The sequence below is a fragment of the Meira miltonrushii genome (genome assembly GCF_003144205.1).
Source record: "Meira miltonrushii strain MCA 3882 unplaced genomic scaffold FA14scaffold_1, whole genome shotgun sequence".
Lineage (NCBI taxonomy): Eukaryota > Fungi > Basidiomycota > Exobasidiomycetes > Exobasidiales > Brachybasidiaceae > Meira > Meira miltonrushii.
Window position 1 is genome coordinate 95,698 of NW_020289943.1, and position 12,170 is coordinate 107,867.

The 12,170-nt window shown below is 41.5% G+C and overlaps 3 protein-coding genes across 3 annotated transcripts; 1 reads left to right on the forward strand and 2 right to left on the reverse strand.

Moving 5' to 3' along the window:
- Positions 1–513: 513 nt before the first annotated feature.
- On the reverse strand, positions 514–1,184 carry FA14DRAFT_158993 (uncharacterized protein). Its single transcript, XM_025498013.1, has one exon. The coding sequence runs from the start codon at positions 807–809 to the stop codon at positions 639–641; it is 171 nt and encodes a 56-aa protein (XP_025356769.1). The 5' UTR covers positions 810–1,184; the 3' UTR covers positions 514–638.
- Positions 1,185–2,555: 1,371 nt separating this feature from the next.
- On the reverse strand, positions 2,556–3,480 carry FA14DRAFT_151910 (uncharacterized protein; the record flags this gene model as incomplete). Its single annotated transcript, XM_025497493.1, has 3 exons — positions 2,556–3,001; positions 3,151–3,193; positions 3,250–3,480. The coding sequence occupies 3 exons, from the start codon at positions 3,478–3,480 to the stop codon at positions 2,556–2,558; spliced, it is 720 nt and encodes a 239-aa protein (XP_025356770.1).
- Positions 3,481–8,657: 5,177 nt separating this feature from the next.
- Positions 8,658–9,931, forward strand: FA14DRAFT_183041 (uncharacterized protein; the record flags this gene model as incomplete). Its single annotated transcript, XM_025501279.1, has 5 exons — positions 8,658–8,691; positions 8,811–8,869; positions 8,897–8,934; positions 9,315–9,348; positions 9,397–9,931. The coding sequence occupies 5 exons, from the start codon at positions 8,658–8,660 to the stop codon at positions 9,691–9,693; spliced, it is 462 nt and encodes a 153-aa protein (XP_025356771.1). The 3' UTR covers positions 9,694–9,931.
- Between the last annotated feature and the right edge of the window lie 2,239 nt (positions 9,932–12,170).

Here is a 12,170-nt window from a genome sequence, read left to right on the forward strand (position 1 = left end):
CTTTGTTTTTGAATAAGACAATCCTTGTTTTCCTTTGTTCCCCAATTCCCACGCATGGTCCTCTTTGCATGAACAATCATCGCCGAGGATCAAAGTTGAGAAGTTTTGATTGCGAAAAAAGTCAGCCAGTTTCGTTCCCCATCTGACAAAAATATAAGACATCATACCAAGAGCATTTTTGCAGGACTTATTATAACATTTCATGCAGGTATGATAGATGTGCATAACGTCTCCGGGCAGCATTTGAGCGAGTAGATGATAACGCGAAGTACCAGCGCTTTTTTGCCCCGGCTTCAATGCATGATCGACCCTGCTATTTATTCGTTCCCTACTGCAATTCTTTTTTCTTTGTCGTTAAGCTGTGCTGTTGTAGTTTGTTTTTGCATTTTCCCTTATAGAATCTTCTACTTTTTTGTATCACTTAATCAAGACTCGAAACCGCACGAGAATCCACGAACTCTGGCAAGCACACATTGGCGGTAGTGCCACTTTGCTAGACGTGGATCCAAGTACTCGCGCGGCTGCACTCTCATATAGATTGCAGGATCTACAACCATCCCATGCAACGATCGCATCTTCTCATCTTCCAGCGCAAAGAAGTGCGGATAATATTTGCCATCCTAGATCAAAGGCACGTGTCAGTAAGACTTTCTTTCCCAAAGCGAAGATAGCTTCGGCATGGTTCCTTGACTCACTTTACAGTACCAACTCCATTCGTATCGATCGTATGATTTGTGCAGGTCGTCTCGAATCAGAAAGCCCATAGACGCGGAGTACAGTTGTCCTTCTGATTGAATACCGAGAAGCATGCGGTAGACCTAATAATGGATTGAATAAGGATGTGGTAAGCTTCTGCGCATCTCTTCAATTTAGTTTAAACTCTGCACTTACATCGAGTCTGGTGACTGGAACAACATGTGCTGATGTGCACATACTGCGTTCTGCTTGAGTAAGGAGACACCGGCCATCTCTAGCCAGCAAAGAGGAACGAAATTTTGACTTTGGAGATGCAGATGGTCAGAATGTCAGAATGACTGTCATGAAGCGAGCCCATGCCACAGAAATCTCACCTGTCCACTTCTTGAAGATGTCCGTTTCGAATCACTGTAAGTGCTTTCTGATTGAGTTGATGCGGGTCGCGGAAGCGGGGATTTACCTTCCGGTCCCCGAACGGAGGTGAGCGAGTCGACATTCGTATTCACCGGGATGAATCGATATACAACATCGGGCCATGCACCCGGTTCTGTTGAGAGGTCAAGGTCATTGCTTTCTGCATCGACCAACCGGCCATCCTCCACATACAGCTGCTGGATCATATGCTGTACGAATTGAAGTGAATTGTCTCCTCCTTGTCGAACGAAGCACAGAGGAATGGTGAGCTCTTTCTGCAGCTCGTCTGTGCATGGTGTTGGTCGTACGCATATCCTTGGCTCACCCCACCATGAGCCAGCTTTATCATAAAACGCCATGACTTGATCGTGACTGAGTGTGAAGAAAGATTCCAGCTAGGAGAAAAGACTTTTGCTTGGGGCTTTTACTGGATTTCTTAGCTCGACATAGATTTGTATGCCAGAACGCGTCTGCACTACAGAGAGCAGCTTTAGCGTTTCCTAGCTTTTCTTCACTGCTCTCGCGCGTGCTAGCAATCGAACTGATGCTCAATGCAACGTTTACTAAGGCGCGGGACTCTAGTTGCGGTACTGACCGTGCACTGCCAGTTGAGTATTGTAATACCTCTTCTTGAAAGGGGCTGTGTGTCTTTTGAAATGAGTGTTGTTTGGGTGTGACGAAGGTAAAACCAGCAATTCCAACGACCGAGTCTGAATTCCTTGATTGTGCTTTTTTGCGTCGGGAGAGTTTTGAATGTGTAGGAATGGGTGACTAAGGGGATTCTTATACTTCGTATGCTTCCGCTTGAACTGACGGACAACTTGTTCGATCGACTACCTTTGTCGAGGAAACCGCATCGTGATACTTCGAGAAGATAATCTCATATCCGCTATAAATGGTATTGAAGCATCATCTATTCGCAACGTAGTATTGCAGAAGCATGCAGGCGGCAAAGGTGCAACTTTCAAATACAAATAACGATCGGCCACAAGAGATGTGGAGATGGGCATGAGCAATTCAAAGCGGTCGAACTTTAACCCCTCGTTTTTTCTCCCTTTCGCGTTCCTATCATTTGTGCAAAAAAATTCTAAGATCCTGAAAGTGTCATAAGTTAACCCGGAGAACTCCTAAAGCCATTTCGTAGATATCGATATATTTCGATACCGCACGCGAGTTTGCCAGGACGCAACAAATCTGAGCAGGCAAGGTATGGTTAGGGAACAGCATCACCATAATCAATGAGTGAGGCAATTGTAATCAGCGAAGAGAAATACTCTTTGGAAGACTGACTTTAAATCTTAAAGACAGTAGGGACAGTGAAGAATTCATGGAGAAAGTAATCATGAAAGACATTGAAATGTAGACGAAAATGCTGTTTATACTCTTTCAGGGAGAATTGCAACATGCAACACCAGGAGAAAGTGCGCGAGAGACCTAGAAGCAAATCAGGACCCAGTGATGTTCATCTTGGAAAGTTCATCTTTGCAATGCTTCTCCAATAGGGAAAGCGATTCCATAGATATTTTGTCCATTCTTTTGACGGTCAAGTCCTCGCATTCAGCTAATGTTTCCACTCCAATGAGGGATCCCATATGAAAGAATTTTCTTGCCCTTTCGAGCCGCTTTAGTATGGATGACTCACTCGACTGCTTGCAAAGCTTGAGTAAGTGCGCTTGGACAATGGGATATGCCTCACGATGAAATGTCTTCGACGTCACTGGAGCATCTAGAGTTGGCAGAAGCTCGAAAATCCATCGAGCATATGCTTGACCCAGATGAAAGCAAGCAAGTCTTACCTTCTCGCGAGCCTGAGAAAAGTCGATTTCTGCAGTTGACAGCTTCTCCAAATGCAGTCTGACAAGTTCACCTGCGCTTTTTTCTTGTCCTTCTTCTATTCGTAGGGATCTATCAGCCTCTCCGCTTTTTCTTGCATTTTTCGTCTTTATCAATTTCGTCAGCATCTCAAGAAGTCTGAATGCTCTAATTTTTCTGCTTCTTTAGATGAAGCTGGTACGGGATTCTCAAGTGCTGTCCGCTTACGTTTTCTGGATTTCCCATTTTGTTCTACAGACCTGGCACAAATCTACGAAGAGGCAGTCAGTTTTTTTGTCTGCTCTATGTTACTTCACCAATACTCACCTCGTAAGAAATACCTTGGTATTGGATATTAATGGCGGGAATTTGATGCAATTTCAAGAGATTCTCTTGTATGAGTGCCTCACAAAATGCGCGATACATCAATGCCACTTTGTTCGGCGTGTGTGCCCCATCTGCTGCTTGAACATACGCAGCAACAGATGTCACGAGACTATCTATCCCAGTGGTTTGATAAAGTGTTTCTTGTCTAGGAAGGTAGACGCGCGTGGTCATCTTGAAAATAATCTGGTTGGAGTAGATGACGGTAGTTGAGGTTCACCAATCGATCAGGGTGCTTTGAGCGGAAATTCCCTTGTAATATCGCAGATTTAAATATGAATGTGTTGCTATGGGACTGAATTTCAGTTCGCTATCTAGAAAAATGAAACGTAGAGTACGGCACAAAGGATATCTAACACCGATGTTATTGCACAAAGGGATATTTAAGGAAAAGATACATTGCTTGTTATTTTCTCAGCTTGTCTTTGTCCAAAAGCAATACCCTTTCCGAAACAAAGGGAGAGTATTGTACATGCTAGGACATGAAGAACCCGCGCTTTTAGCGTGTCAATTCAATCGCTGCTCAGTGAGGCGTTTAGCTCTGTCGTACTCCAATTTTGGTAGCATTGACAAAGGGAGCCAGCCGTGAGAAATCATAGAAAGTCTGTGCAGAGTCCTAGACTTCAGGGCTGCCAGCGATTCTGGCGAACTTTGTAAAGATTCCTAAAATGCCGAAATTGGGTAGTCATTTGTTAAATTGAGCATTTTCAGAGCCAGGTCATAAGGAATCGCGGCACCCACGCTCTCCAAAACTCACAATATGGATAAATACAATTGTGAGACACCGCTGAAGAAGATAGTGAAGGGCAGTCCAGTTGCAAGACGCACGTGTACACTATCATGCCCCTTTTTGAAGACCTGATGCCTTTACTTCCAAGATACGCGTAGCGGCGAAATTGACGGATCCATCACAAACCTAATCTTTGTGTGCATCCAAAATCTAATCATGTCACACCCTTCAAGACTTTAATCAAATAAGCACCCAAATTATTGCTATACAATATATGTACAAATATAAAGCAGATGTTCAAATCCATATACTATAAAAAGACCCGGCTTTGAATGAGACAAGTTTTGATGCATCGGAGATTTCATTTGAATACTCTGTTGATCCATATGTCTACATTCTTAGTCAGTCAAACTTTTCATCGGGCACTGAAGGCAAAGAAAGCATTAGATCTTTTCAGTCAGCGAAGAGTAAGAAAGACTCAGGATTACTGTGTGTCATCATTTTCAATAATGGTTTCGGAGTTTACCTTTTTAGTTAAGCATTCAACATTTTGACCGACATTTTTCTTGCAAGAAGTTTATTAGCATTCTTATGCGAATGAATTACAAATTCAGGAATTGGATGTTCTCAAAACTTCGCAAGATTCGTTGCAAATCCAAAATAGTCTGAAATGGGCGGTATGAGATACAATCTTCCACCAATAGCAGATGATTTACTTATTCTTCATCTTATTATAGTCTTCGGCTTCATACGCTTCTGCCGAAGACATGTTACACTTCTGTGTCTGCATCAATGAACCATACTTTTTGGCGCACAACTTATCTTTAACGTAATTTCAGGCTCAAAGAGTAGTGTAATAGCCTACCTCAAGATTTAAAGACTTTGCTCGCTGAACTTTGCCGCTTTCGCCGGTGTTTGCTTCCTTTTCCGCTCAAACAATGTATTACCATATGGTAAATGATACTCAGTTTAGATGGCTTGCTAGTATTCGCCTTTTCATTCTATTTCTATGTCTAGTGCTTTCCCTACATTGCCCTAGATCGGACTTTTGACGTAGTCTTATGCTGAGTGTTCTTAATAACACTGTGATCTGCCTTTCCCCTTGATACAGGATTGAGAATAAAGGAAAGCGCGCTAATTTTCGCTCGATTAAATCTTTGTGATCGCGCACGTTTGTTTGCTGTTTGTTTTACGTTATTTTTTGTTGTTCACACATCTGTTGACTGCTTGAAACGTGCCATGATCAGTGATTCGTGGACGCACATGCACCTTCGAACGACCAAAAATTTTAGCACAGCCAAGTCAATGATGAACGTTTCGAAAGAAAATCAAAGAGATTGTTTTAAGTTGAAATATAATAAGGCAAAACTTACGGCAATAGACATGAAAGGTCTACACGTACATACGCCCGGCATATCCGAACAGTAACGCAGTTTTTGATCGCTGTAGACTGAATGGAAAAAAGACAGACCGGTATAAAAATACATATTCTTATCTTTGTCTTTTCAAGCAGGCACAGGAACAGCTTTTGTTTGCTTTTTTAGTCTTTTGTCAGTATCTTACTTTTACATTTGTAGCAAAGTTAAATTGGCCAATATGCTCAGATCCTCAAATGTCATCACCATCTTCACCCAAGTATATTTCTCTATGCTTCTCTTTAGCTAGAGAACAGGAGTATCTTCTTACGTTACTTACCATTTTTATAGATTCGAGACTTCAAGCGAAGATGTGACCGTGATCACGACCAAAAATCCATTGCGAGATTGCATATTTTTTTTTATTTCAACTTATTGATCTATACATTCACATGCTGCAGTGTTCGTTGCGTATAATGCATGGATCTCCTTCCGTTCAATATAATGATATATCCGCTTCGCTTGGTTAAGAAAAAGGGTGAATAAAATAGACTCAATTAGAAGAAATGAGAAATACTCTACATCTGATCTAAAATGCCTTCATGTTCAGCAGTTCCGTAAGAAGAGGGTTTTTGCCCACCTTTTTGAGGTGCACTCCCACCAACGCGATCAGTTTCAGAATAAGCAGGTGATGGATGACTATGTTTATAGGATGTTTCTCCAAATTGAGGTGTTTGATTATACAAATTCCCCTTAGGAAAAGTTTTTCTATCGTTATTTTTAAATTGATCAGAAGTATCAACTGTACGTTGACCGCCTCCACTGCTTCCACGAGCTCGAGCGTTTAAAGAGTTGAAGTTCTTTGCCTTCTTCAACCAAAGGCATTGCACTAGCAATGGTTGCAGCCAAAAAGATTCAGATAAGAATTGCAGAAGTTCTCATTTTCATAAAGAGTAATTGAAAAGAAAAGAGATAAAGAAGTTGAAATAGCTGATGTGTTTATAGACCGGCAATAAAGAGGATGAATGATGTTGGGTGATGATGGGATCGAATGGGAAAATAAGGCCTTCTTAACTCTTTTCTTTAAATTTCTACCATTATTTCATGTTTATTGTTTGAAGTAGAACCTTCATTCTATTACTCTATGGGGAGCAGAACACAAACATTTAAGTCGGAAATCAGTGCTTAATTGCTAGACATATGCACGCCTTATCGGCTTGCGCTAGAGTGAATTTTCATGGCGTCAAGATACGCCTTATAATAGCTCGAACAATAGCTCGAGGTTCGTATGAAAAGATCAACGCGCCGAGTTGCGCCGCATGTACATTCGGATAACGTATGCATGTGGGCCCTTAGTGTCTACACGCTAAAGCCGGTCGGAAGACGTAACTCGGTTCCACGGCGTAAAGGAAGCAATAGCGGAGAAAACTTACTCGTGTGCAGTTGGCGTTATCGGCTGACGATTCATAATGATACTAATGCATGCTTGGGTCGCCCTCAAGAACACTGAGGTCGAAAGTTCGGGCTCTTTTATCCCCTTAGCACAATAAGAAGTATTAGTCGAATCTGAATTTCAGGAGACAGATAGCAAAAAAATTGTCTGGCGCCTTTTGCAGTAAATCGTTCTGATCAACTGATCCCTGAAGTTCTACATCGTGAGAAAGTACAATAAAATTTAAGAACATAACTCTCCTTTCTCAACGAAAGGCTAGAAAGTGTCATACCTGTTTTAAGCATTAAAGCTCCGAGCGTCTTGCTGTCAAGCGGTCCACCAAAACCATCGAAAAAAGGTGGCTACACCAACTTCGCCTGCCATATTTATTACATTGCCTACAAACTTACATCGACTTCTCACGAGGACGTGCTCTCTCATCCCACCTATTCGCATGGCTTATTCACTAGCTTTATAGCCGCAAAGTATGAGAAAAACTTTGCTTTGCAGAGCATTTGTGCCATTTGCTAACCTGAAGGTGGTCCCATTTGCTTGATTTTCTTTTGTTCTTGCTCGGCCCTTTTTTGATCCATTTTTTGTTGCAACAGGGGGTACTGTAATATTCAATTCCTTATCCTCAGCTAAAAACGGCCAATGTGCCTCTCTTTGAAGCAAGAAGAGTCTGAATTTTTGCAAGATGTGCTCAGCAGCCATGGGAAAGGAATGTCTTTCAACTATTAGAGGCTCTTTTGCGTTAGTCATCTTGTAAGTAGTCAGATATGCTGCTATACTCGAAGGAGGGGAACTCAACATCCTCGAAACCTCATCATTGAGCACTGGCGATGAAAGAATGAGAGCAGTCTTTGGTCAAGCCTGTTGCGATTGGATCTTGTAAAGATTATCAAAGATGGGGAACAAATGCAAGTCTTACATGAGGGAAAAGAAGTAAGTTCATACGTCGAAATAGATAAACGTGTATTTCATTACGGTGATGCGATATTTATTGAGCCCGATAGTATGATTCTCACGGATGGAATCGTAATCGGCACAAGCTTTAGTGTTGTTGATGAATCTTCAATAACAGTCGAAAGTGTTCCTGTATTCAAACAATCCGGTATGTCCGTTTATGCTGGCTCAAGAAATTTAAAAAGTCCGTTTTTTGATCAAGTGACAAGACTAGTTCATGAAAATTCACTTTCCATTTTCTCACAAACAATCTCTGAAGGATTTTCTACATCAAGGACGGCAAGTGTGAAATCTAGCTTTTCCTCTAATCCTACTTACGGCCGCGGTTGTATTGCTTGTATTTATGATCGCATTAGCTTTATCTATTACGACATCACTGATTGTTGGATTAATCGCTTCAACATTTTATTTGACCACAGCATTAATCACTTTACTACGTTATGTTCGTCATCAGCTACATCAAGTTGCAAACAATGATGTAATTTACCCTGGTTCAGCAATTTACTTTACTTTGATTTCAAATCCACTTTTATTCTTTACGTTCTTTTCTGTATCCGCCAAAGACGGTCATAGCCGAATTGAGAAATCCTCATTCGACACTATCAATAGCAAATCAGTTTTTGAAGCCTAGACAAGCTTAAGAAAATGTTTACAATAAACTATCTTTTATCATAGTCATATTGTGTCTGTAATTTAATTTTTCAAAATTATCAATTTCTCACTGCTCTCGAAAAAGCACAATTTTCATAATGAATTGCATGATTCTGTGTAGACAAGTTTCCTTTTGTTTGCATAAATGTAAAGATACTACTGTGCAAATGCATGCAAATCTCTTCCAGGGTATTATTGTGCTCATACATGTAAAACCATGCTTTTAGAAGAGGCTGGGTGTTTCTCATCGTGTAAGCTAGATCATGCAGAGAAGCTCGTTTGCTTTGACTAGAAAATTTTGCCATTCATTTCAAGAGAGGGATGAATGAGGGGCAAGCATGTCCTTTTCCCTGTTGGTCTAAGTATACAGTTTTGAGGAGCATCAAGGATCTTGACTCTCAAGTCGGCACTGTTTTTACATTGACTAATGTATGTCACCCCAACTTGATTTCCTAGCTCTATAACGTCCGGAACTTTTCAATACTATGCGAACAGTAAGTTTACAGCTTTTTCCCGAGGCAGGAGTACCGTGCTCACCACAAGTTACTTTTCATTGTCAGCAATTCGTCATCACACAGAGCGGGCCATTATCTTCCGTTCGCCTTAACATACTCTCTTTAGGTGAAATAAGAGGAACATGAGTGAACGTGAAAATCATGCTACTTTTTCGCTGGCAAGAAATCTGAGAATGAAACTGTTGGCGAGATGCAGCCTTTCAGGTGATTCAAGAGGGATCGTATTCCTCGATGAGGGGCAGCCATGGACAAGCCTCGAAGGTATCAAATCTACATCAGATCTACATACGCCACTGATCGGATATGAGTCCACCTTTTCTCAACTTTACTATACTATTATGAGCAGTGGAACTGATTAGATGCCCCAAGCTCGTTTACGTGAAGCGGGAAAACGTGAGCCTAGGTTGACTTGCGTACATCTTAATACTTATAAGCAACTAGGCCTATCTGCAGTGGCGTGCGCTGCCACGCGAGTTAGAAGGTACTCGCTGGAACGAATGGGAAGAGATTCAGAACCTTTCTTTCTCTCAATCATCTTACCTCGCAAGCCAAATTGAATTGATTGTGATCTTTGTCAGACTTCAATCACCCTCTTTCATCGGCCATATCAAATTGATTGCCATCATCATGAAGGCCAACGGTTCCTTCGCAACATCAGAAGCGAATGCATATCGGTTATCCCTCTCGAAAAATTCCACAGGTTCAGGGAAAAATTCGCGTGGATATGAATTGGGTTAAAACATCTTTTTTAAAGTTCAGCAAGACATCCACTATCTGGTCCTGCACTCTCACAAGCAATTGCAGAGAATCCACCATTACTCTTGACGTGTAGGATGACAGTTGAAGTACTAGTGACATGAGTAACAATGGTACGCAGGACTCAGGTGCGATCATTATCATCGTCATTGATATCGCTAATGATATTAAGAACGAATGATTTATCGTTTGGTGGTATAATACATTACAATCTTAATGTTTGTGCATCACCAATAAATACTCCGCCGGAATAGTAATGATCAGAAGGTTGATAACTATGACCAACGGCAAAAGCTTTACCAAGATAAGAATTAGGCAAAATTCCCTCTAATAGCGCAACGAATATGAAAACAGGTCCGATCTAAGTTTTCGTACCCTCTTTATTTGCAGCCTGGATTTGTGAATACCTCATATTCCCACGTAATGAGTGACTCTACACAACATCTCGATGTAAATATCATTCTTTCGTATCACCAGAATAGAACGGTACTCTGAAAATGGAAAGATGAACAAACACAGTTCCGCTAAAAGCTGATCTCAAGAATGAAATACTTGGTTTATGTATGAGTATAGATTCAACAATGCAAGTCGTTTGATTTCCTTTATGGATCTAAACGTAAGATATCAGAAATACGAGGCGAGATTGTGATCTGTTTAGCCGTAAGAATATTTATGAAAAGGTAAAATCTAAAGAATGTATAAATATAATCATGAAGACAAATAAAGTCGAAGGAAAAGCTCGTGTAAGTAGTGATTGACAAATCAAACATACAGAAAAGGTTGTTAGACGATATCAATTCCATACGTGTAATACCTCCCTTCCTCCCTTGTCTATATTTGGTAGGCTTAATTAGGCTCAACAGAACACGTTTTCTATGAATAGTGATGAAAATCGGAGCATCATACTCTGACAAATAAGAAAGTCGTCGACGACCCATCCGGGCATACGTATATAAAATGATATATACATCGATCATTTTGGTCTAATCATTATACAAGAAACGTTGTTTTTTGGCATGAGACTTCGACATCTGCATCCTTGATACTTCGTTGCCCGGAAGAACAGGCAACAACGGTAGCGCAGATCTGTATTCTTTCTTGACATTTAAAGAAAAGTACTGTTCTCGTCAATCCAAAGCTGAGTGCAGCGATCTTTATGAAAGGTGCATTCCGGGAAGGCGCTATTCAGAAAATCCTCAAAACTCTCCATATGTTCCTGCGCCAGATCCACATCGTTATTATGGTTTCCAATCAAAGATTGCGGTGAAGATTTGCGTGACAACATCACCTGTTCTTCGTTCTGAAGGAAGTTTACCATCTGTCATTAGATGAGCGTTTATTGCTTTGATTAGCATGTCTGTACATTTACTTCTGCTCTCCTTGCTGCTTACTCAACTTCTCTGTTATGGTCGCAAGCGTCTTAGTTACATCGGCCGTGAAAAGATAAAAGGGACTGATCAGTTCGACTCTTGCGAACAGCAGCGAGCATAGTTTCATAGCAGCAATAGATTCAAGAAGTTCGTCGCACACAGATAGATTGCCGTTTCGTATCCGAGCAGCTGTTGTTTCTACATAACCTTCCATGGAAGCGATCGTCCATCCTACATTGAACAGCAACGGGGAATGACACACTTCTTCAGCTTCAGATTTCAGCATCGATGCGATGTTGTTGCATATGCGACCGAAAGTAGAATGGTGTTCCGCAATGCGACTTATTGCCAGAAATCTTTCTCTCTCGGTAGGCTAAGAATATTCAATGCTGAAGCGTTGATCCTGTAAAACTTTTTGGAGGTCTCCCATTGGCAGAATGAAATAAGAGATGAGAATAGCCCGTCTCATTCGATTCTTGCAACGCCATAAGACTCAAACCGGCTCGAGGCGATGCAGCTTTTCTTCTGAGAGATTGTCGATTACCACAGAGACTTTGAAAAGGCTACACGAATCAACAAGGGTAGGTCTGATCTACAGCCCATCATATCACCGTGATACCGTCTATCCGGCGATCATATACAAAGCAAAGTCAGAGAATATTCCGTTTCTTTGGTCCGGAAATCAAATCGCGACTGCAGCTTCGCGTGCGTTTGAGCTTCTGATCGACCTCTCTCGACTGTTCGACTAGGCCACTGTTTCACCAGTCTTTGCACTTACGTTAGCGAGCTCGCTCTGGCAGGCGCATATCGCCTTCACAGCTAATAATGGAAATGCTGTGAATTCTATCGCAAGCCAGCCTTACACCAATATGAGTCCTTACTTGACTAGAGAAACAATGGCATATTCGATGTTGCCATTGCTTAGCAAGAAGCTTTCTCTGGAAGATATCTCGGAGCGGTTCTTGCTGCACTTGATTCTGCACAGGATAGAGAAATAGTTGCTCACTACGATACGAGCAACTTTACACATGGATGGCATGACTCGCGAACGCTGTTCTGACAATGGAGAACCAGCACATGAGCCTTTCC

Excerpts from the sequence above, each read along its gene's own strand:
- FA14DRAFT_158993 (XM_025498013.1), bottom strand. The coding sequence starts at position 809 with ATGCTTCTCGGTATTCAATCAGAAGGACAACTGTACTCCGCGTCTATG.